This window comes from Dermacentor silvarum, chromosome 5, assembly GCF_013339745.2.
Source record: "Dermacentor silvarum isolate Dsil-2018 chromosome 5, BIME_Dsil_1.4, whole genome shotgun sequence".
NCBI lineage: Eukaryota > Metazoa > Arthropoda > Arachnida > Ixodida > Ixodidae > Dermacentor > Dermacentor silvarum.
This window is the reverse complement of record NC_051158.1, coordinates 119,018,546-119,045,177: the sequence shown is the minus strand read 5'-3', so window position 1 is coordinate 119,045,177 and position 26,632 is coordinate 119,018,546. Positions and strand designations below refer to the sequence as shown.

The window sequence follows — 26,632 nt, the reverse complement described above, 5'->3', positions numbered from 1 at the left end:
GTAGCGCTGCAGCGTTTGACATCCTTGATCGTGACGGCATTCTGAACTCGATGCGAGTGTTTACTTGAAATGTTCAAAAATAACTCAGGTAGTTTAGGGGCCCATTAAAAGCAACGCATCAAAAAGTGCCATGCAGATCCTGTAAGTAAAAAAAGAATTCCGCAGCTGCGATTCCGTGACTGCGCTAAGCAGTTCCAGTTCCGTGCACCCCTTCGAATTTCCCCTGAACACGAGCAATGTACATTGATGCACCCGTCTCCACTAGGTTTCACTGGCGGACATGCACCAGAGCTTGAATGTTTTGAATATATTCCGTCAGTACTCAAGCTCGACACCTAGAGTAGAAAAACTTAAAGAAGCGAAACATATATTACCTCGAGGCCTGGGCTGAAGCTACGTCGATATTGCTCTTTTAAATGATAAGACGGAAGGAAAACAAGAGGTGAAAGGCTGAGAGGTTGAACAGGTCAAGTGTCCGATTGTCTACTCTGGGCGGGGGGGGGGGGGGGAGGGAGGGGGGGGGGGTAAAGGCAGTAAAGATAACAAAACGGCAGATTAAAAAACAGAAACGCATCACTTGGCACATTCTGTAGTTTTTAAATGAGTCCTGTTTGTTTTAAAAAGCGTACCAGCGCTTTTAAACCAGTGCGTGACGAAGTCGGCTGGGACCAGGGACCAAGAATTCTGGCTCCGTAAGGGGACGGTTGTGAATCTTGTCAAAAGTGGTGCTGAGAACTTTTCTTTACGCATTAAAACGACGATAATAACACAGAATATGGGCTATCGTCTATTCAGACCCGCACACTTCACAATCGGGACTTGTGGCCATTCCGATGAGGTAGGAGTACGCGTTGGTAAGAGCTACTACAAGCCATAGGCGACAAATGAGATGTACCTCCTGCCGTGGAAAGCCATATGGAAGGCGGAGCTTCAGATCAGGATCCAGGGAACAAAGGCGCTGGTTTTTAGAGTCTGCCGAATTCCAATTGGACAACGTAAGCTCGCGAACAAACTCACGGAGCTTTCCCACTCCGTCTGTTCTTGACATTGGGATAGCGGCGCAATCGGCGCTGGTATGCCGAGATCGGGCGGTTGCGTCTGCTTGCTCATTTCCAAGGATACCACAGTGACTTGGTGTCCACTGCAATACGATGACATGTTCTTTGTCAATTGCCCGATGGTAAATTTCTCGTGTGTCCGCGACAAGTCATTCGTGGGGTACACGGCATAATGCACACAACAAACTCTGGAGGGTGCGCTTGGAATTGCACAAGTTGAACCATTTAAAGGGCGTTTCCTGATCGATCAATTGAATTGCTACGCGCTGAACTAGAAGTTCGACGGACGTCGTTTATGTCAAGTGCGATGTCCTGAATTTTATCACTGTATGTTTTGTTAGCGCAAATACTGCAGTTGTTGAACTGGAGTGCATGACCGACGCATCGGTGTAAATGTATAAGCGTTCACTGTGGACGTCATGTAGTAGCAATAATGCTGCCTGCTTCAATGTTGCTGATGGCATTTGTGCCTCCTTCTTGATGTCTGGAATGGTAAAGCATACTCGAGGTGAATGCAGAGCAGTGGCAACGAAGGCCCTGCTGCTGGGACGTTATTCGATAGTACCGATGCTCCAAAACGGCCATGCTACGTACAAGATAAAATAAAAACGAATAAAGTAACCGACTCCTCTTTGCTGTTCCCATTAGTCAAGATTAAGAGTTGGGGTTACCTATGTTGGTGAGCGAATGTGCAGATATAGTATAAACATTTCCCTATGCAGAGTGTATTGCCAAAGTATAGGTATCCTCATCTATACAGGATTGAGTGAATTAACAAGCAATTGGTTCTTAAGGCATACCCACATGTGATAAATTTTGACGTAGAAGTGGGTGAATATCAAATTTTAAATGCGTATGCCTACCCAACGAGAAAACCCGTCCATCCGTCCGTCACACAAGGCGGTGGCGTTGGTGAGTTTGGAACCTACGACCCGCCGCTCAGAAGCCGAGCGTCTTAACCACAGGTCTAAAGATCCTCTTTTTTGTCTTAATTAGGTTGTTCGCAACAATACGTACAAACGTACAAAGCAAGTCACTTGGTGCTAAACAACGTTATTACATCATTGAGCTAGACTGTACTGATTTAAAAGGCTTTCAAAGAGGCCACCACATACACCAAAGTGTCGAGCTCCTGAAACCACTCTGGTGGAAGAATCATGTGCTTTAGGGCATCACGCTTGTACGTGAGACTCTCAATTAGGTGCTGGCTCCGAGACCTTGAATCTACGCGGGAATTCCTGACATTCATGTGCGTTTTCTACGCGCTGTTCATACACAAAAGCATTATCATGTCAGCGGGCACTCCGCCTGAGTCTGCGCATGGCAAGAAACAAATGTTGAAAGGCCTTATCGGCAGTTCTTTTTTTCAAAGTTCGTTTGACAACGTTCTACAAGAAAACGGAGTCATGGCAATCCAAGAAGATGTGCTCAAGTGTTTCAGGTTTGTTACATATGATGCAGTTAACACACCACAAATAGTTAACACACCACGAATAATTCTTTAATTTGAAGCCATGGCATCGCAGGGAGAGTGCAGAATGCAATTGAAAAAGGCGGTTTTCGCTGAAGTTCCAACAGGCAAATTTTTCACGCGTTTCAACACATTGCGTCCAGGTCCTAAGTTATACATCGTGTGATATACAGGAAGCTACAAGAAATCATCACCAAGAATACCATATAGTTTCTTTCGCGTCACAGAAAACAAAAATTAATTCGAAAAATGTTCATTCAGTAAACAAATTACATTAACAACTTCCCTCATAAGACCAATTGGTGTCGGTGTTCGTTCATTTCTTGATGAGACAACTCACTCAAGCAAGGAAGAACTTAATCTCACTTGAATAACAATACGCAGAAATATATCCTGCCTCCCACTTTGACCCCGTAAGAAAACGAGCCTACTAACGATCTGTTTCAAAAACAAGTGTGTTAGCAGTAGCCCACAATTCTTCCACGAATGAAGCAAGTTATACCGGCTTGTTATTTCCCAAGTGGATCCCCATATATATACCGCAAACATTCTGAAATTTCTGCACCAAAATTCTTGCCATGCATAATACTTGAAGTGCATTATACACTTTTGTAACTAAAACAAATTGCAGAAAGTAGGTCTTGAAAACATAGAAAAATTATGGCCGCCCACTTTTCTGTCTGCTGTTTAACTCGTTTTATTTCTTCGCCCCAATACTCTGCACGGCAACGATCATGTTGGAATGCCCGTTTAATTTTAACGTTTGTCCTGAACAGCTCCCATTCTGCCATAAAAAATGCTGATGTAGTTGTGCTGAGCAAATTTTCGATCTTTTCTTGCACTGCCTTTCTAAAAACTTCATCTTCCAAAAGCATACCATTTAGCCTCCATAAGTCCTAGTTTGATGCTCTTTGTTTCTTTCCTATCGTCGACATAACCAGGCAATCATCGCTAAAGCTAACATGTAATAATCGATAATTTGAAAAGAAACGTACAAAAGCTAACGGAGTATAAATTTTGTCCAGCCTGCTCCGACAATCACCTTGGTAGTGCGCATACACGGCATGATTTTCCCTTGACAACACATAACCAATGTTTTCAAGATAGTGTTCCCTTACAATCGAACCTAACAGCAAGGCACATTTATCTGAAACGCTGGGCAACTTAGGTTTATCTTCAGAAAGGCAAACAGTTAAAATCACCCGGTAAAATGGCATGCCTTTAGCAATTTAAATACTGCTGGACTTGACTAAAAAAAGACTTCCCACTCCCGTGCTATGGTCGGAGCGTACACGCATATCACCCCCCAAAACATCTCTGAAGAAGGGAAATCACAGAGGACCATTCTACTATCCTCGGATGACGTAACCGCTTAAACTACAGCAATGCTGCTACACACAAAAATATTAAAAAAGTAAGGCAACTCCTAGACCTCCCCGCCACGTCACATACGCAGATGTCCCCGCGACGTCACATACGCATATACGCTATATCTGGGGCGGAAAATATTAAACACTAACGGCCAATAAGTCAATATTATTTCCAGCAAGAATACGGTTAACTTGACATTGCCGTCTATGCGCGCCTAGTCAACGCATGTTCAACGTCGCGACACGAAGACCATTCAAAAGGTTAGCTGTGATTTTAAAGGAAAGCGAATGTACACCACTAACCACAAATCGTCTGACTCGCATCTCCTGCTTCGTTGACACGGTCGTGTAGCCAGGCGGACCATGATTTTCTGGGCTTCAAACCTCAATGACGATGGCTAACGCATATCCTAGCCACAAACAGTCCCCAGACCACCACAACATCCTTCCTTGCCCTCCTAGAAACGCCCCCGCTGACGCGGAGGCGTCGGGGTTGTAGTACGGCTTTTGGCTTAAAAGCCGGGCTTGAATTGGAACGCCGGTCGGCGTCCCTGTGGAGCCTTCGGGGGGAGGCTCGTCACTCCCCGTGTCTTGATCCTTTTCTTCCTGCTCATCCGCCTCCTCATGAAGCCTCTTAGCAGGCGCACTGCTAGACGTAGGTATCACGGAGTCGAAAGTGCCCTGCTGTTCCCCTGTCATTGCTTCTGCTGAAGTGCAAGTTTCCTTGGCATCTTTTCCTCGATCTCTATCGAGTTATTTTGCACTGCCGTGTCATACCACGGGTCTTTCCAGCCGTCCGATGACTTGGCCTTATCAGCAGCTCTTGCCGTCTTCAAGGGCGTTGACAGCGAGTGCTTGGCATCTCTTCCTTCATCAGTGGCTTCAACTGTGTCTACCACGTCCATCAGGTGAACTGTCGCGTCCTCCTTCAATGCCAGGCCGCCTGTCACTGTGGCGTAGATTCGCACACACTGGGTCTCGTCGTGACCGTAACGGCGACAAAGCCCGCCACGCGGTACGCGTGTACTCGAGTCGTATGTGCCCGATGCCACGGCATTAGAGGCAGAGAGGAGCTCTGCCTGGGACGTGCACGACCTCGACATCTTCCGCTACTGGCAGCTAGTGGGGCAAGTCCTCAGTGGTGAAGGCAGCCTTCAGCTTCAGTGTCAAAGAACGGGTGGTTGACCCTTTGTCAACGCATCCTTGCGCCCGCCACTTGTCCCTGGCGATCTCAGTCACCTTCCCAAAATGTGACAAAGCAGTGTGGACGTCCTCGTCAGGTACTTCGTGAATAAGTCAGTAGTGCTTGATTCCGACGCCTCGGTCACACGGGTCGGTGTCTACACAGCGGTGGTCCTTGGCATCAAACGCGTATGCAGCGAGAATCTTCTTTTTCCATTCTTCGTCCTTGAAATTCACCACCCACAGATGGTTCATCCGCTTTGCATCCAGGGCAACCACTTCCGGCATGAGAGACAGTCGTACAAGAGCGTCGCGAAAATGTGCCACTTTGTACGACCTTGCCTTAACGTCCCCATGCAATGAACTGTGTGCTGAAATGACGCACATGTTGGCAATGATGGCAAAACCATGGCTTGGTTTTTCTGTTGACCTGATTCCGCGACCTGACGGGTCGCTGAAACCTCTCCTTCGGAGCGTTTCAAATGTCATGTTACGGTACGAAACAAATGTCAAAGAAGTAGAGTTTCTATTGAGGCTTTGTTGTAAGATTTGGTGATGGTGGAATAAGGTCATCTCTAGGAACACATGTAGAGCCTAATTGGAACATAGTAGACAAAGAAAATTACGAATTTGTGACATATTGAATGGAAAACACGCCACATCCCCGATGCGTTTCTGGGGTCGCGGCATGTGCCTTCAGTTACGGCGTTTATTCACAGGCCTAAATGCCACGGATCTCTCGGGAGTTCAAGTCGCGCATCACACACAGATAAGCAGTCAATGGGTTCATAAGGATGATAAGGAGTGGTGATGGGTTACGCCAGGGTCCTTCAAAACTTTTCTCCTGGTAATGAAACTCCCGCGTAACGCTGTGGGAGAGCTTTATATAGCGCCCGAAGTTGCGGCGCCGCAGCGCTGGCGTCGCTAGAAGGGCGACGGGGAAGGCGGCCGCTGCCGCCGGAAAGCGGAGTGTCAGCGCGGCGTGCTGTTGTGCGTGTTTGTTTTTTGTTTCGCCTGAACGTGTCTCTCCATGTAGTGACATCGACACTTCGTAATTCACCATAGCAGTGATTCCTAACATTTGTTGTGAGCCAGGATGCCGCTCCGGATATAAGGGCGTCGACGAAAAAGTCTCCCATTCTGTTTACCAGCCAACCCGGAACTACGCGACAGGTGGAAGCGAGCAATCCCGCGACAAGAGACTGCCGGGTTCTCGTTTGAATCGAAGTACTTTCGCGTGTGCGAAAAACATTTTGATGCCGGAGACATATGATGCCGGAGACAGATGCGGACGTGTGTACAGTGAATGGAAACGTGTCACTGCCACGCGATCGACCCAACCTGGTAGAAGACGCCATTCCGAGGATTTTCCAAGGCGTAGCTGTGTACTTGTGTAAGCCCAAAAAACGTTCGCATGCACCGAAACGGCGCCCACCTACAAAAAGGCTGTGAGCGGTATCTTCGAACTGCGCTGAAGCCGAAGTTGCGGCCGTCGCAACTGCAGACGTCACCGATGCAGCCGAAGAAATTCACGGTAAGTCTGGTGCACACCTTTTGATGCTACTTGCTCACTACGCAGGCAAACTGGCATCACTCTCATTACGATATTCGTTTCTTGGTCACTCTTTGCAGATGAAGTACGAACTGTAAATCGTCTTGGCGGTGCTGATGCAGAGTGCCTAACAGAGCACGCCGCTTGCTTTGCCTCAGGGTTGCAAAGGGTGAAGGACCAACTTCGCAGTGTGAAGCAACAACTTCATTCGTGTCATCGGAAGCTCGCAAAAGCGGAGGCGCAGGCAAATGAAAAACGTGGCATGCAGGGAACCGTTCAGAAGCTATCGGGCCGCGAGATGCTCATTATAGATCAGTGCATCATGAAGGCAAGTATGAAATCCACGAATTCAGTGCGGTAAGTCCCCATTCCTGACGCTTTTTTGTATAAATCGCGACAGTGTCTTTGTTTTAGAGGTTTACTTGAAGCGCGGCATTTACAATGAACTTGTTTACTTTTTGTTTAATGATCCAAACGAAAAAGTGATAGCGCTGACTAAAATGAAGATGGGCCACGCCCACTCTTAAAAATACAAGATCTCTTTCAGCATGAAGAATCTATTGCTAACCAGGTAAACCTTTTAATAACACACACCAAAACAACTTGCAGAGTAGCTGTGCACTGTATAGAAATGTGATAATGATTGTCTAACTATTTGATGCTAATGGGCATACACGTCTCGTTTTAAATGCAGTGAGGATATATTACGCTTTCTGGTGCTTAAAATTTCACACTCATGTCATTCACTGAGTGATAGAGCAAGATATTAGTGTTTCAGATAGATACCCTGGCAGTTCTTTTGGACGATATACCACTGGAGCCGGCTGAGTGCATGCAAGATATCAATCGTCCGGAGTCAACGAAGGACTGCATTTTGGACTATCTTGGTGGCTAGATTGCAAGAAAGTTTGCTAAAATAAGCTGCAAAACGGCCTCCAAACACTGAGGAGCACCTCCCTAAAGCCAAGTGCACTGACCGAAATAAAGACTACGGGATTTTTGGAAGCGCCATCAGACTAGCTGCTTTGCCTTCTGCAAATTGTGGACGAGCACCTAGAAGTGTTGCACCGTGGACAATACATATAGCGTGCGCCAATGTCTACATGAACATTGTTGAAGACATCCTGCTGGACGACCGTACTTCCTCGGCGAGTGTTTGCTGCGCAACCCATTTTGTACGCACTACGGCTGAAGTTGTGCACTTTTTTTATTAAGTGCCGTTTGCATTTTTTTACAAGCGAAAGGAACAGACTATTTCGTGCTGGTGCTCGTTCATCCTGTCAGCCACAGGAGAGATGAAAGCAGTGACAAATTATTTTTCCTGGTGTTTTGTCTCATTCCCTCTATCCACCAACTTTTCTGCCAGTCTATCAAACGCAATCTTAATTGCAACCATATGTGTACTAGTGCTTGCGGCACTTTTGCATTCTTGACGCTTGCTAGTAATTACTTCCTAATAATCCTATACCATGCCTTCCATTCCGCCCTTTTACTAAGTAGACACTGTCCTGCAAGGGGTAGCGTGGTTAGCACAAGTCGAAATGCTATCCACAAAGACCTGCGCAAACTTGTTTTCTGTTAGGCAGAAAAAATAATACAAAATGAGGCTCTAATTGGATTAATAAAACTGAGTATAAAGACAAAGAAGAGAAACATGCAGAAAAATAATATACTTATTCAGTTTGATCGGCAAATGTAGTCTTTAATGACCTAATGACGATGGAAGCTCCGAGCTGGTTTCAATCTGGGCTGGTATTTTTATAAAAAGACTCGGGGGTGTTTTCAGTCGACTAAGTGAAACGCCAACCTTGAACTGATGGTCACTGCGACATTAAATGTGAATGGATGAAAAAAAAAAACTCGCGCAGGTTTGAAGTGATCATGTTTAAATTTGTATTTTTTTTATTTAGCAAATACTGCAATCCCGTTACGGGATTTCCGCAGGATGGGGATACAACATTATGACATAATTTGCAGGGCAAAAAAAAAAACAATTACGTGTACACGTACTAGAAAAGAGACAATACAGATAGCCTGAAATGAAAGATATGCTTCGAGTACAAATGAATCAATGCGTCTACTGCAAGTGCAAATGTAACAGAGTGAAAAAGAAAACTGAGGAAATTACACAATATGGGACATAAACAAATTCAGGGATGGCTGCAACACAACATCATTGGACAGCTGATTCCATTCAGTCACGACCCTGGGAAAAATGAGTATTTAAAGCAATTATTGCGGCTAGTGAAGGCCATGCTGAAGGCCATGCGTGAAGGCCATGCGTAAATGCAAGAACTTTCGCATAGAAACCGGACATATTGCCTATGTCTAACATGCGCAGTTCACAGCTGCTGCTGCAATTAGTGCCAATATGACTTTATTCAGACGTACCGATTCTGCGCGCGAAATTCCCATTGGTAGCTTCGCGATGCCCCAGAATAAACAGGCAATTAACAGGAGAAAAATCGCTGCGGACCGCCAGCGCGCAGTAGGGCGCAGCATAACTTCTTGCGCAAGCAACGTCAATCTGTGGGTCAGCTAGGCTTAGTCATGGCGCACTGTATAATTTAAGCACGATTTTAATCACCTTCACAGGAATCAAGAAACGCAGGTATAGGTACGAGCACAAGCGAAATTGCAACACTTGACGGGCAGCCTTGGGTGAACGATTGCTAACAATCAATGACTTCAAGTAATAAACAACTTGCATGCTATCGTATTTGGTCAAGAGTAAGCACTGCTATGTTCAGTTAGCGGACACAGTGAAATAAAAATGTGGGCGAGGTGTTTTTCATGGCAAACATTCACGCGAACGCGTGACTGCCCTTCCAAGCGCGGCAGATCGGTGCCCTTCTACTCACGGTGGCGCCTCTGGTTGGCAGCTTTTGTCCCTATATGAAACTTCGGCTGGAGTTTCATGCCCAGAAGAAAGTATTGAAGGACCCTGGTTACACGGATCTCACCACGGTTGATAAGTGTTAGACGCGGATGGATAAGGTGCTAAGAGCGATGAGGACTTATAAATAATGGTCGGAGCAATGCTGATAAGGTTAATTAGCACCGAAAATGGTTGATAAGGGTCGTATGAAATTTGATAAAGTTGATAAGGACGGATAAGATTTGATAAGTGTCGTATTTTGTCCGACAGGTAGATAAGGACAGATGAGCGTTTATAAAAATCGGATCGATTGCTATAAGGCTGACACCGACCGAGAAGGGTTCATATGAGTCGGATCGAGTTAGACGAGGTTGATAACAACCGATAAGGGTTGATAAGGGTCGGATCTCGTCCAATAAGGTTGATAGCGACCGATAAGTGTTCATAAGGGTTATACTTTTCGGATCAAGGTTAATACCATTGATAAAGACACCGGGCTGCATGGAGATAGCAAGTGGCACAACGCTTACGCATACTTAGACAACTTCCAGAGGAGTTTCTGCGGGAATTTTTTTAATGCGAATCAAATACGAATAGCAGCTATTAAATATACGAGTGGAATATCTAATAGTGAAACGCAGATGCATATGCAGGGTATCCGAGGTAAAAGTAACCGTGTTTTAAAGACGACGGAGTGTGCTAGGAGGCTCAAACGAGCTCAGTAGTTTTGAGGATAGCGTGTCCTAGTTTGCGGAATTTTTTTCTTTTTTCAAAGTCAAATAATTAATATAAACTAATGGCCTAACTTTTTAAATATCGTCTTCACCAAGAAAGTGTCAAAACGTAAGGTGTAGATCACATTTAAAAATGGCCGACTGGAGTGTTTTCAACTAAGTACCATTGATGGCGCTTCTTGTAATTGCCTTTAAAGAAAGCCCGCTAAATACAAAATCAACCGCGTGATAGCGCCACTATTTCAGTACTTTTAGCTGGGACAACCGGTATATACAGCAAAAATATTTATTTCAATGTAATTAGGTACCCCACCTATACTTACTAGCGCACAAAAAGCCAGCTAACTATCACGTACAAATGATTACTTTTAAGCAGCATATCTCTCCGAAAAGCAGACTTTCTTTCCGAGAAAGAAGGCTGCTCTGTGACTATTCTATAAAAAACGCAGTATACCCCTTTATACAAGATGAACATACAGCAAATAGCTCAACTTGCTGCTTTACTAGTTAGTTACAAAGAACAATAAATAAATGGCCTTGGATATATAGATCAAAAGTTGCAGGAGCGGTTAAGCTGCTGAAGGATATGTGTGCCGCAGACACATGTAAAAGGGCCCGTTGCAAGGAATACATCGCATGTTTTAGCCTAAATGATGAAAACTCCTCCAGGAGTAGGCTTCCAAAGGCACTGCATTGCCTCCTACAAGCAAAATCCACAGGTTTTCATGTAGGCTTCAGCCACAAAACCAAAAAGAAGGTTTGCGTAATCCAATTCGTTTCAATAAAGCACAGTTGTTAATCCAGTCGTTGTGTGTGCCACGTCTCTTCTCTCTACTTCTTTTGTCTGGTTTTTACTATTGAGTATGTGCCAACCGACCCAGATAACGACTCTACTTCTATGCATTTCCCTGGTCGTAGCCAAGGAGCCACGTGGGGTTTACGTTACGAGCCCTGCTTCATTTCAAATGCGTAAGCATTTCTATGCCTACACAAGTAGAAAGCCCGTCCGTCAGTAACGTAAGACGAATCGCTGTAAAGAAAATAATGCATCATACAAAAGAAATTTAGAAAGAAAAGCTTTGCCGGTGGCGACGTTCGAACCTACGACCTCACGCTCAGAAGCCGAGCTTCTTACCCACTGGGCTAGGCACCCATTTTTGTTTCTTTTGCGTGATAACATAAGAACAAAGTTTTCAGCATTACCAATGAAAGCGCTACAGATATTTATGGCAACTGAAAAAAATATCTAAAAGTCAGGCAAGCACGTGCAAGCGTTCAATAAAGAGACTGCCCGGAGCTGTTTCTTGTACAGCGCCAAAGGCTATGTAGGACAAGTAACATGAACATGTAATGTGGTACGTGGGTCATAGTGGTCTTTAAAAGGTAGGAGACGAGTTGTGTATAGTGTGACATCTAAATATTTTTAAGTGTTCTTTGGAGAATGTCCCAGAAGAACGCGGCTTCCCTACAATCTACAAAACAGTAATCAATCCTTTTAGCATGCGGACGTAAATGGCAGTTTGTCGACCACAGCACAAAACAGCCCCTTTTTTCCGACCAAGTTATGACAGGAAGGGTTGCCGAATGTAATTTAACGAAAAAGTTTGCAGTCCCTGGAGGAGTGATCATTCGATAGACACGTTTAAGTATACCTAGGAAATAACATTCCAAATAAGACGCACGACAATGGGGAAGAGGAAACAATGTGTCTATGAGTGCAGCATAAGTTTATCTTCGGGAGGCAGTGAAAATATTGACACGTGCACATGTTTAACTTTTACCGGTGCGCGCTTTTTCACCGGCTGACAAATGTTAAACCTCATCGCTGGGCGTAAAACCCCTATATATAAAGCGTAGCGCCATTCTTAGATCTTGCCGCCACCACGCTCACCCCGGCGTTTCCTCCTAGCCGCCTCCTGTCGCCCCAGCCTCTTCCGCTCCCCCATTGGCCAATCCGTGTCACGCGGTAGCACGCGTTGCGCTTTTGTATATTTTTTTCTTTCTAGCGTCATTCGACCGCCATTCTCGGGCCTGTGCGACGAAAGTGCTGTACGCACAAACGGATCAAACGTGTTATGGCACGTACACACTAGCGGCAAAACGCGCGCGGCGCGCCGCCGGCGGCAAAACGCAGCAGCGGCAGGGCGGCCACACCACTGTGGCAGTCACGTGACAGACTAGACTACCTCTCCCCTTCTCGTACTATCCGGGAGCAGACGCGTGCAGATGATAGTGCGAAACGAGAAACAAGCGGTCGGGCGGGTCCGCATGGCACCATTTCCCGCGCGCACGTCACGGAAGCGGGGCGCTCTCATTGGTCTCCTGCATCCGCGGCACGCGGCAAACCGCAAAAAATCGGTTCAGGTGCGATCCATGCCGCGGCAAGAAGAACCCGTTTCGCGGCTGCTTTCGCGGCGCGCGTCTTGACGCCGGCGGCGCGCCGCGCGCGTTTTGCCGCTAGTGTGTACGTGGCATTAGGGACAAGAACTTCGTTGTTATGGCATGCTGCTGCGCCTTAAGTTGCCGCAACCAACAAGACGAGGGCAAAAGGCTTTTTTTTTTTTTTGTTTATCATCCGGCGAGCGCAAACGCTTGCTGCACACTTGGTATTTGCGCCATCTCGCATCGTCGCGTTGCTATTTACAAAATGGTATTACTAAGGCCAGTTACTTACTGACTGACGAATCAAAATCGCGCTTTAATAACTGCTCCGCAGGGCGTGATCGAAGCTTTCCGCGGATTTCCTCTGGTAGCGCGTTAGCTGTCGTCTACCACGGCAGGCCCGACGTAGGCGGCGCCACTGTCCATAATCACGCCTCGATCACGCTGGCCGCGCCGAGCGCGACAGCGGAATGGAGGAGGAGGGAAGTGGTTGGCGATACTTTTTATATATAGGGGTTTTAGCTGCACGCAGGACGTGCCTGTATGTATCGGAAGTTTCTCGAAGGTTACTGATGCTTCTATCCGTTGTCTGTTGTCGCGGACGCTTATGTAATCTGATTGTATGAGCGACCCGATTTGTCTAGTACTTACTGGAAGACACGCGGGCACCAGGGATTACTCATAGAGAAAGAAATTCAACAAGAGGGGACACTAGGCAAAAACTGGCAACAGGAAACACATCACCATACGTAACGCTACAGTAGTGATGCCGAACGTTAGCTGCCGCGAGCATCGAAAAAACGAAAGTGAAATTAGGTTAACAGACATTGATTTATATTTTAAATTCTTGGCCGCGAGAACTAAAACGTTTTCCGTATAAATGAACTTAAACTTTGCGACTTATTTTTTCTTGCCTTACCTAGCGACAGGCCAATGACGCGCCAGATGCATGCGTCATCCGCCAGACACTCCTCCGAGGCGAGCGAGGGCGGCTGCGCGCGCGTTTGAGCGCTCGACCGCGGCAACCCCTCTCTCTCTCTCTTTTTTAATGTAGCCAGGTTTCTTGGGCTCCCGGCATATTCTTGCGTTCCTTCTGCACTGGGACAAGACAACACCGAACTATTGGGCTACGGCAAGGTGATAAATTTTGTTTCACAGTCTACGACGCAAATAGGCTTATGGCTCGGGACCGAGACTTACGCAAAGCGAAAAATATCTCGGCCGTCCTGGCGCAGATAATTTGAGTTAACGAATCGTGCTTGGACATGTTTCCTATACGCTTCCTATGGGACAATTGTAACTTATCTCGGTTCTGTTGAGGCACACTGGCCGCGCAGCGCACTGTGACGCAGTTAGCCATAAGCAGCTCGGCCATGGGGACAAAGTTAGTTTGGCGTGTATTGAATCTTAGAGGGACAAGTTTGTGACGTTTTTTGTGGCCCCGCAACAACATATATACCTTCTTTCAGTACTCACGCCCGTCGAAAACGCGATGGGCGATTGCCACGAGTGATAACACGGGAATGTGTTGCTGGCACCGGCAGAACACGCGAAAGATAACGCCGAGGAACGTGTCAGAAACTTGTAATTCGAAAATTCCGTCTTCCAAAGGAGTGAAAACAGGCTTTGCACCCACGCATTTGTCTTGAGTACCTGTTGCGTCCGTCTCTGTGTATGTAGCGTACCGTCGCGTCGTCCGAGGCGAAGTTTTGAAACGCGAAGTCGCCCGTGTATTTGTGCTGCTAAAGTGCAGGAAATAATGCCCGGAAATGGGGGAATGCTTGAAAATCAGATGTTTTCATATTTTGTGGCATTGTTTGTGATGACTCGGGTATTTTGTACGCCATGTATATCTAAAAGCGAAGCGATACCCGCAGTGGTTGCTCAGTGGCTATGGTGTTGGGCTGCTGAGCACGAGGTCGCGGGTTCAAATCCCGGCCATGGCGGCCGCATTTCGATGGGGGCGAAATGCGAAAACACCCGTGTGCTCAGATTTAGCTGCACGTTAAAGAACCGCAGGTGGTCCAAATTTCCGGAGTCCCCCACTACGGCGTGCCTCATAATCAGATCGTGGTTTTGGCACGTAAAACTCTATAATTTATATGTGAAAGCGAATTGCTTTTGTTTGTAATGCCGCCCATTCACCGCTTTCCCACGTTTCGCCTTTACACGCACTATTCCTATATCTAAATACCAAATGACACATGCTTGTAAATGTAACATGCTTGTAATTTACTTTTTTTTCAGCTGATGCCGTCCGGTGGAGCTTCATACGGGAACTACTGCCTACCTGGGATCACTACGTTGGATGAACGCATAAAAAGTGCGGAACGAGCTTTTATATAGAGCAAAATAAATCTTCCCTAGTTTCACAAGAAGTCTTGTGTCTACTTTGTGAAATTGCACATGGCCCAGATTCGATGGGACTTGAAAAGATCCTTCGCAATCATTTTTACCAAATAATAAACCTATTCCGCACGAAGACCGTGCGCAGTCGAGCAGAAAATAAAAAAAGAGGGGGGGGGGGGCGCAGCCGGCGAGCTAGCTAGCGTTCAAAATGCGCGCGCCCAAAACCGAAAACGCAAGTGATTGATTCCGACTGCTTGGCGCGCGGCCGTCATTTCGGCCGCTGGGCTCTGTGGGAGTCTCCGCTCTTGTTGCATTCCTTTCTCTATGGATTACACTAGAACCTTCGATGATTCATGTATAAAAGCCGACGCGTTTCTCTGCTGATCAGACTTTGGTGATCGCCGACTGTGCTCGCCGCTATCGTTCTGCTTCGAGTGCAACTTGCTTTTGTAGGCACAGGTTCGCCCAATGAAAAGTACATTTCGTCATTCACAGTTCTGCGGCTGTTTTCTTCACCGTCACTCCTACGTGACAATATCATCCTCAGCATCATAATCATCAGCTTATTTTTATGTCCACTGCAGGACGAAGGCCTCTCCCTGCGTCCTCCAATTACCCCTGTCTTGCGCTAGCTGATTCCAGCTTGCGCCAGCAAACTTCCTAACTTCATCAACCCACCTAGTTTTCTGCCGTCCTCGACTGCACTTCCCATCTCTTCGTACCCATTCTGTAACTCTAATAGTCCACCGGTTATCCATCCTACACATTGCATGGCCTGCCCAGCTTCATTTTTTTCTCCTAATGTCCATTAAGATATGGGCTATAGCAGTTCGCTCTCTGATCCACACCACACACGTGCCCGTGTGAGTCAGCGCCGTGGGATCGGTAATAAGTTAGTTCTGCATCATGCAGGTCCTGCCACAGGCGTCGGCTTTTGGCTGTAGTGTAGCCATAGCCCCAGGCCTCGTTCGGGGCACTCTCTTCCTGTCTCTTAGCGTTAGGCCTAATATTTTTCATTCCATCGCTCTTTGCGCGGTTAACTTGTTGTCGAGCTTTGTGCTGAAGCGATGTCCACATCTCGTACAGTGGTTCCTGGGACATTCTATTGCATCTTAGCACGAAAACACACACACACACACAAGCACAATGGCTCAGTTAAACTAGAGAACTTAAACGAGAAACTTGGAGGTTTCTGCAGCCGATCAGCGGATCTGGTTACTACTCGAGCTAAATTCCGCTTTGCAGCATTCATGGTTCAAAACAACGTGCCGTTAAACAGTTCTGATGACGCAGGAGAACTCATTCGAAAATTGCTAAAGCACTCTAAAGATAGACAGGAGCTACCCTCCTGCCTGCACGAAGACTGCTGCTATCGTGAATGAGATGGCCGACAAAGCGATCAGCGGTGTGACTAGCCAATAAAGTTGCGCTCCCTTTTCAGTCGCGACATACGGGATCAATGACGTCGAAAATGTTGCAAGACACTATCCACTCGTGTTGACATGTTCTGACGAAAGTTCCCCACAAAGCCAAAGCTACAGCGGCTGTGGAGCTAGCCGAGCCGTCAACATAAAAGGCGCAAAGAGATTATAATGTGCGGCTATTGTGACATGTACGTTGTCGATATCGCCTAACCAAAAGTGTCTGAGCAATAATACGGTATTATTGTAATTCTTTATGCAATTGTATTATTTTTACATACTCGTGTTACAAGCGTATATTAGGTGGCGTGTGATTATTAGGTTGCTTCTGTATAGTATTGTACTTTCTTTTCTTTTTGTTGAGGCTTTGCTTTTTTTATAATTGTACTTTCGTATCAAATATCTGCAACCGTTGTTATCGACCTTATATTGCCAAATTTTCTGTATTTTTGTTACGTATTTCATAGGCTAATTTTACACGAGGTCTCCATGGCAGTATAGCTTCGGTATAGGTAACTTTTCTTGCAGTTTTGAGACTTGAAATTGCTGAATGATCTTTACACCTGAGGCTTCTGTCTAATCAGCAATGATGTGCATCTGTGTCATGCAGGTCCCCTGACTGGCATGCTATGCGCTCGTTTCTCCTGCAGAAAAGTCATCCTCGTATGCTCTTTCATCGCGGGCATCGCTGTAAGCCTGTGCTACTTCGCAGAAAGCACCCCCTTTATTGTTGTCTTCTTTGGCATCATTAACGGTAAGCAACCGGTCGCTACTAGAACATTATTAAAATTATGGGGTCTTACGTGCCAGAACCACAACCGGGTTATTAGGCACGCTGTAGTGGTGGTTCGAAATAATTTCGACCACCTGGGATTTTTACGCGCGCCTAAATCTAAGTGCACGGGTGTTTTCGCGTTTCGCCGGGTTTCGCGTTTCGCCGGGTTTTGATCCCGCGAACTCGTGTTCAGCAGCCCAACATCATACCCACTAAGCTACCATGGCGTGTTAAAATAATATAAACCAAAACTTATTGTTGGGAAATAGATGTATTGTGGCTTGTAAACGGCGCCAGTGAACACGAAGAACAAGTAAGGAGACATCACGGCGATCACGCGGCCCGCTATAAACATTGTGAGCATAGTTAAATACCTATGGTGATCGGCAATGTTATTGACCTGCCACTACCACTGCCGCCACCTGTCAGATGCTGTGTGCAGGGCGACGGTAGTAGCACTAGGTGCTACCGTTGTATACGCAGTAGGTTGCCACGTATTGCGCATGCCCACCGAAGACGTGGTAAAAGTAATACGCGAGTACGTTGCCGGTGGTTGCATCTGGTGCGTTTCTAGCTTTGGCTCCTACAATTAACGGGGGAGTAGGACTTATGTCGGACTCACGCACCTGACATGACGGCTGCTAAACAATAAATACCACCATGTGAGGCACGCCCGAACCACCACGTATATGAATATGCCCGGCTGCGTGGGCACAAATTGACAACAGTTAATGTTCCCTGCATAATGTCAACGGTAACGAGTCTCCTTCTCAAACAGCTACTGAAGATTGCTCTGCCGGTAAGGAAATTGCTGCTTCTGGCTTGTGCTCGTAAGTGATTAAAATTGCTGCTTCTAAGCCACCGTGGTTGACCTCGCATGAAGACAAGTGTCTACCGAGGCCTTATGTTGGAAAGCCATTACCCATGTGAGGGTAGCAGCAGAGCTATAGATGGCAGCTATTATAAAGATGATAGACGCTGGCTCTGAAAGAGTAAGGGAGATACAACCGGCACTTGCGCGATGAGAGGCGCGATAAGGGTTTATTGCTCTCCCCTGGAAATCTTGTATTCCAGATAGCCACAGTGTGGAATTCCAAAATAGTGACGCTTCTCTTTAGCAGAGCGTAAAAGGTTAGCGCATGTTGTAACAGCGCAACAGCCACTTACCGTTTAACACAGTGCGCTGTCTACAAATATCAAACATCTGGGCCCGAATTCACAAAGCTTTTCGTGCATAAGTGCTTTTTCCCATTGGCGGGCCATCTCCACTAAGAACATGTTCACCCTCAAGATTCGCTGCCCTTTACTGCTACGAATTATTACAGTTCAACAACGTTTTATGAATATCGGCATTGCTGTCTTGCCAAGGTGCAAAGCAGGGCCAGAGATAAGTGGATAGTTTCATTTCCAGTACATACAGAGTCACCGAAGACCAGTCTGGTGATTAGCGTCACGCTGCCGCCATCCGTTTGTACGTGACCAGCTTGATACGAAGTATGTTTGGGCTGGCGTCAGCCCAAAACGTAATATAAATAACTTTGAGGAAGCCAGGCGATGGGCTCTGCCACTAGTTGCACTCTTTGCATACCTGTTCTACGACGTCAAGGTGGACTTTTTGGCAATTCATCCTGTTTTCCAAAGGGGAAGATGACGCACGCAGGATGTGAGCACAACACTGATCTTGAAACACTGTTTCCGAAGCGGCATACAGTTTTTTAGAAACTGCAACCAATTGATCGCTTATGAATATCTGGAAAATTTATTAGGCAGCTGTTCGAATGCGCGTACGTGACATTCCCCATTCGTGGTAACCTTCAATCAAAATAGCATCGAAATATGTGCCCCATCTAAGGATTAAGCAGCAGAATAAGCATTTTATGTTCGAATGATTACATCAAGGTTATGTGTTGATTAAGCGCTAACAGTTGTAAGCATGCTGAGAGGCCTTCCACTTAAAAATATTTAGTGTTCTTTGGTGCTTTATGATTCCGCCCTTGCCTTAAAGTTAACATGATGGACGTTGCTACGAAAACCTGTGCTTGCGCGTAAGTACTGTATGCGTATCTTCTCCCGAACCCCTCCGGAGCTCTCACAAATGGAGTAAATATAGGACAAGCAGATAACCTAAAGAAAGTGTCGTCATTACTAACGTTGTCCTGAGCAAAACCAACTGATATATAGGTAGTTCAGCTCTTATCAACACCACATGGTAGAGTGTAATCGGACGTCAAAATACTGCTGGAGCAGAATGGCGACCACGAGTTCCTGGATTATACCCAAAGGTTTATTTTGAAGCGATGCTTTCGCTTGCCAACCTCTTCGTGGTTTGTAGTGTCGTCGTTTGCTCTCTCGCCGATAACGTGAGTCAATCTCAACGACAATTTATTACTAAACTAGGTTGATGCTCAGGTGGTGTAAATTGGGTCTATCCTAGAGATCTTAAATCAAGGTAAGAGAGTAGTCCGCCTGTCAGGACCCCCGTGCACGGCGGCTTCAATGTGGTTCGTAATGCAATTACTGAGGGACAAGTGCTACTTGCTTTAAAAAGAAGTGTTTCGCCAGAAAATTTCCCTGCCCCGAATCCACGGCTACAGCAAATTCTGTAGAATCACACTAGCACACATGTGCTGCTCCAGCAAGAAACGCGTGTACACAATCCGTGATCTGTCAAACGCGTTTATGTGCACTTGTAGCTTTCTTGAGGCCTACAAGAAGAAGGTTCTCACGACCTGAATTGCCAGTCATGCAATTTGAAGGGTCAAAAAGTATTTCTTTTTACTAAATAGTTCACATTTGTGCATAGTCCTCGAAGACGCTGTGCTGTTGCTAGCTCTGAATGCTGTCTTAACTGAAAGTGGATTTCAGAAGAGCGTACAAATGTTTCTTGTAAGGAAACAAATCTGGCCCGCACTTATATTCTTCATACATACAAGTGCTTTAAGCTTCCGATGCCCTCTTGAGGCATCAAAGATGAAACAGCTTCTTTCGTTCACAATTTCAGGAACCACGCTTTCTGGGCTCTACATCGCTGCAAACGTGCTCGTGGCAGAGTACTTTGAGAAGAGAAGGGCCACCGCCTGCAGCTTCATGTTCACCGCCGGTGGACTCAACACCGTCGTCTTTCCTCCGCTCATAGAACTCTTCTACTCACGCTATGGCATCCACGCAGCGTTCTTGCTCTACGGAGCCATCCTGATGAACGCATTTCCGTGCTGCATCGCTCTAAGAGACCCACCATGGTTAGATAAGCCCAAATCGTTGAGCAAGAGAAAATGTAGAACGTTCGACACTGTTGGCACTGCAAGGAGTCCTGTATGCGAGGATCGCAGTTCTGAACAATTCAATATGGAGAAATGTGTTGAAGGTACCGATGAACTGCAAGTATTCTTGGATAAAAGGACTGTAGAAGAAAGAGTTACAAGTGTCAGCTTCAGTAATTCTAATGGCACGTCCAACTTCTCCCGCTTTTTGGCGAGTAGAAGGCTGGAGAGAAAGGACGTCTTTGACTGCTTTAAACGTGGGCTGGCCCCATTCGCAACCATGTCCTTTTTGGTGAGCGCTGTGTCATTCACGGTTGTGAACTTCGGGATGGCGTTATACGTCATGTTGTCAACAGACCTAGCAAGTGACCACGGCATTGAACCTTCAAGCTCAGTTTTCCTTCTTCACGCCTTCTCCGCCAGTGACATCGTCTCCAGAGCTCTCAGCGGCGTCATTATAGACTCCAAGATTCTGTCCCTGGAGTCCGTGATGCTCCTGGGGTATCTTGTGCAAGGCGCCGCTTTTGAAATGCTCGCATGGTTCGGGACGTTCCAAATGATGCTGACTGCTTCGGCGCTGATGGGCCTCACATGCGGCGCAAGGATCGCCCTTCAGGCCCCCGTGGTTGCCAAACATTTTGGACTCAAGAAGCTTCCCCTCGTTATGGGAGCAGTGTACTTCTGCATTGGTGTAGCGTTGCTTCTGCGCCCACCAATTGTCGGTGAGTCTGTGCTCTTCAAGCGCGTAGTGTTACTTAGGTTGCGCTATGCAACATATCAGAGCTATTACAGGACCAGAATAAATAAGATAAAAATCAGACCTCAGCTCTGCTAGTAAAGGCTGAAGAAGCGCTGAAAAGACTACGAGAAATCCAGAATACACTCGTAGTGTGACCTGCGTAGATTCAATAGCCGCCCTGTCCACGAGAGCCCCAAATCTCCCAAAACTAGAGCGCCTATTTATGGAATGCAGATAATGTATGCATGTAAATAGGGGCTACATAAAATGGGCTGCTAGAGACGGTGATGAGAGGACAACATAAAAGCAATGCCGGACTAGATAAGAACAAAAACTGGAATAGTTTTCGAAACGCACTATTGCCGAAGCATTTGAATTTTATTTGTTTTCAGCGAGTCCTAAATAAAACTGCCATGTTCAATGGCCGTAATAGGAAATGCACGTACGCTTTACCACTCACATACGGCAGGGGCAAATTTTGTACAGTGTATGATATAACCCTTTAATTGGAAGCTCAATGATAATTTTGGCCTTAAAGAACATCTGCAAAACCTACACACAGACAAATATAGGTCGGCAGCTTTAAGTGTGACTTTATATGTTTACCCGCTCAAGAGCGAAATTTAAAGAAATGTTGACCGCGAGCGGTGGCAGCTGTCATGGCACAAAGCCCGCTGGCATCATCGATTCCTTAACACGTGTTGGTCATATTCTCGCCATGGCGTTTTTTTAAGCAAAGCTTTATTTTTTATTTCCATAAATGTACATCTCAAGGATAGACATTAACTTTATCAAAGCAAGTACCAAAACACCAGTGTTGGGCCCTACGTTAACCTTAAACCGGCAGGTCAAGAATATTTTTGACCAAGTGCAACTCGCCTTTTTTTGAAATTTTTCAGCTTTATATGGTACATATTTGTGGAATATGAAGAATAAAAAGCTATAAATAATTCAAGGGCACGTGTTTTTATCTTGCGAGTTAAAGGAGTACTTCGGGCACGGATGCGGATGCTGAGATGCCGCTTGAATGTCTTTTTTCTGCGACCATAAAAAAGCAGACAGGTTTATGCGATTGCCTTCACATCCCCAGGTAAAGTTGCAAGAAATAAGGCGCCGGCAGAAAGTGTAAAACCCCGGACTTTCAACTGGTTTGGTTTTCATGAACTGCTGGAACCTCGCATCAACCAGGAAAAAAAAATTCCGGAAGAACGCATCTCACGACCAATGTTGAAGGTTCTGCGATTAGCAGAGACAAGGCCGTATTGCAAGCCTCGATACGCTGTGTATGACTCGTGTATGCAACCCGGTTTCTCTTTCGTGAGTAGCTCTGAATGTGCTGCGGCCTCTAACGACGCCGCCGCGCAATTTCAGTGTAGCGCCAGTGGTAATATCTATGCAGACAAGATTATATATATATATATATATATATATATATATACACGCGGAAAAAACGATTCTGGGTCCGGGTAAATATTCACAGCGAAGTAGACGCGCGTATGAAGCGGTTTATTGACGTTACGGCCGGGGTCCGGCCTTCATCAGCATACACACACACACACACACACACACACACACACATATATATATATATATATATATATCCAGGCCTTAATTTTGTCCAGCACCGCATAATTTTTTCAAAGGTTATTGGTCATTGACGAACGGTACATATCCTCTTGCACATGCCCACTAACACAAGTTGGCCCACATCTGCCGAATGCTGTACCGTTTAAACATGAACTACCCAGAGACCCAAGTTGGCGCAAAACAGTAAGAGGCAGAACCAGAGAATTCCCTGAAGGTGCCTCAAGTCCCCAAAGAATGACAATCGCATTAAAAAAAAGGAACTTAATAGGTTTGGCAAATCAATTTTCGTTGTAATGCACGGACCCATGATCCCGGCCTCGACCTAAACACAAACCAAAATTTCAGTGTGCAAGTAAATTACTACTCGGTACAAAAAAAATCTCACGATGGCTGTCGACAGTTATACGCTTAGGATTGAATCAGTATTGCCACATACAACGTATTGTCACAATCCAAAGGAGTAAAGTATGAGGCATGTACTGTACCGGGCCTCCTCTTTCGCGCTTTTCTACGAACACTCAGCACCATCTAGCGGCGTTGCCGCAAATCCTGCGCGTGTCCGTCCGAAATGTATGGCGCGCCGGTTCGTGCCAACGCTGAGAAACGAGTCAAGCTCCTCGGGCTCCTCTCTCTCGACTTCTCTCTGGACACAGTGCGCCATCTACGGGTGCTTCCGTGAAGAGGAGCCACTGCCTGCGAACGCTGAGAATCGTTCCTTCGCTTGCGGGACACCCAGTGGCACACCCACGTCGGCGAGCGTTCATTGAAGAGCGGCACATACTCAGTGTATTCATGGCGCAGCTCGTTAAAGCAAAGGCGTTCCTAGAAAAGCAGCACATGCCCAGTGCATTGGTGGCAGAGCGTGCTACGCTTCCGTGTTGCTGTCATTCAGGAAACCGTGTGACGTGGGTTCGATTGCGTCCAGTATCGGATAATTTAGAGGACCTTTTAGATGCGAAGCATCTTATGCTAGGGGCTATGTCACTCCCTCCCTCCCTCCGCCGTGCGGCGTCCACACCCCTACTGCGCATACGCATCCTCCTCCCCCTTCTCTCCTCTCCTTGTCTCATCTCCTCTCCTCTCGGCATTCCTCCTCTCCTCTCAGACGCTCCTCTCCTCTCCGGACTGCGCAACGAATGGCAACACCTGCGGCTCCGCGCGCGATAATGCGAAGCAGCTTAGGTTAGAGACGCGACGGTAGGCGCCCCAGAGGCACCGGCCAGCGTTCTAGTAACGTTGGCACCGGCAACAGTCACCAACGCTGTGCGCGTTCGGTGCGAACGCGGGCAAAACGCCGACGGCGTCGACAACAGTTCTGCGCGTTGCTGGATGCTGCTGCATGTCCAAGCTTATGCGCAACTGATAAAACTACCTTGAGTCGACCCCATGGCTGCTTCGCATACTACTCAGGGTTCCCCTACGGGAAGATGGTGTAATTTTTTTATTGCGTGAGCATTATTAGGGTACGTCGCGAACGTTCCGGGGGCTAACTATGTATCTATGTATGTAACAAACAGTTTTCCCGCCAATCTGGGTCACTGTGTGACCCAGATTGGCGAATGGCTACGAATCATTTCGCTGTCCAAAGGTAACAGGGCTCGAAACGTACAGTCGAACCGACATATGTGCTGAACTTCTTTCTTTTTTTCAACGAACCTCGGTCCCTCCGACATAGGTCACTGAAGATGCGGGACAGGGCAGGTAACGCTGTTCAATGAAGCAATTTGACCCCTACTTTGAGCAGTGGGTATGTGTCAGTCGGTCAATGCTGGTCTTCAGCGAACTTCTTTGATGCGAACTTGAGTCACTTGATATATGCCAATAGCTATGTGCCTTGATTCTTATGGGACGGTATTTTTTGGCTTATATACAATGCACTTGGGGATTTTCAATCGTTTTTATCATTAGAGCGGCTAAATAATAATTTTACGAACGCAAGGAAAAAACACCTCACGGGTTGCTGTAGCCCCCATTTCCCGTTACATGTTTCCCAGACGAAGAAAAATGAAGAAAACTTTTTAGAAGGTAGAGCGATGTTCACGGGAATTACATTTTTTATTAAACGTACTGAAAGAAAAGCGTGTTGCACGTTAGCATAATCACGAAGATGGAGCATTCATTAGTGTAATTGAATGCACTATGAAGGTCACACAGCTCAGCAAAGTCCATCGCATCTGGTAATTCTGCTCGAGAAAAATAATGTAGCAGAGAGTGCGACGTCGGCGCATAGTTTTACCTATATTCACAACAGCTCAACAACAGCATAGAGATAGACAAGGCCCGAGCGCCCGAGCGCTCTAACCTCAAGCTTTCGGTGGTTTACCACTCGGCACAATGTGAAATCGCCATGTGCGTTTTAGGGGCGAAGCTCCTTAGAGCGGCACCCGTTCCGTCCCCGTCGTCGTAGTAGTAGTGTGTAACCAGTAGTGTGTAACCAGTCTGAGAAAAATGAGAAAAAAATTCCGAAGTTGTGTCCGTAGCGCGGAATCGAACCAGGGACCCCTCGCTTCCGAGCGCGCTGCGTTAGCCCACTACGCCACGAAGCGGACATGGACACACGCACCACGATGGGAATAAATACCCAACATTAACGAAAGGCCGCGTTTCTAGCGCGTTACGGCCCGTGTAAGAAGCTGGTGTAAGACGCTGTGGCCTCTCCGCCTTACCTTCAACGCGTTTCGAACGCGCTGCCCAAAGCGGTGGCAAGTCAAGTTCAAGTCCAGGAGCGTTTATGAATACGGGGGGTATACTCTCTCAGCAGTCATGTGATGGCGTCGGCAAACGCGGTGCACGTTACGGCATGTGTAAATGGCTGCGTAAGACGCTGTGGCCGCTCCCCCATACTAGAGAGTACTGCACGTTTCTAACGCGTTTGTGCTAGCGTCCCCTTAAGCGGGAGATCCGATGATTCCCTCCGGAGCTTCGCCCACTCATCATCATTCACCCCGTGGATATGCTGTGATTTTTTTTTCTTTCGTACTTACACTTGGCATATAATTGCCGAGTGTTCATTCGTTTTCCGCTCTGGTTATGAGACGCCGCATAATACAGGGTGATCATTTTTGTGCTCTACAATTTTTTTTATAATCAGGACCGGCGGCACATAGCCTAATTCTTATCTTTGAGCTGTATTATTCGAAGAGGCGGACATTACTAGCATGACAAATTCAAATAAATATTGAAATAATTACAGACAATTCACTAATTAGCTTCCTGTGAATAACATTATGGCACATATTGTAATGTACGAATTGTAGCTAGTGTATTTGCAAGACGTGTCTGTATGAAATGAATTTCCTGGATTGCACCATTTTCGATATAAAATTTCCCGAAGTGTGGGACAAAATACATCGGCGTTCCAGTTACTTTTGTTTCAATGCATAAAAGAGCTTTTTGTTTTAAAGAAAAGTAAGTGGAACAACCGTGCATTTTACAGCGACTTTGGTGGCGCATATTTCCAAACTGGTCTTATTATGGAAATTCATTCTAAATGTATACGCCTTGCTAACTCACCTGCTACAAGTCGTAAATTACCATATGTGCTCTAAATTATTTGACAAGGTAATTATTGATATTTTCTTAATTAGTTAAATATGTGTTTCCATTGCTCATGTTAGTAATGTCCGCCTCTCTCAATAAACCAGCTCAGTGACCAGAATTATGTAATCTGCAGCAGGAGATTCTTTAAAATTCCGTAACACGCGAAAATGATCACCCGTTTAGTGCGCCTAAGCACGGGTTTTCAGGGTTGCTCATGGAATTGCACTGTGCTTGAAGCAGGTGCGTCTGCAAGCAGCAACGTCGTCAATATTTACGAACACCTGAATCATGAAATCCGCGTGAGGATTAAGCAGCCTACGGAATACGAGCCGTA

At 46.4% G+C, this 26,632-nt stretch overlaps 1 protein-coding gene across 2 annotated transcripts in view; it reads left to right on the top strand.

The window, feature by feature from the left end:
- Window positions 1-26,632, top strand: part of LOC119453746 (monocarboxylate transporter 12-like) — a 96,859-nt gene that overhangs the window by 68,800 nt on the left and 1,427 nt on the right. For both annotated transcript variants that reach the window (XM_049668414.1, XM_049668413.1), the window contains exons 2-3: window positions 17,008-17,151; window positions 20,174-21,154. In XM_049668414.1, the coding sequence (XP_049524371.1) occupies window positions 17,008-17,151; window positions 20,174-21,154 (1,125 nt within the window). The remainder of the gene's footprint in view (window positions 1-17,007; window positions 17,152-20,173; window positions 21,155-26,632) is intronic.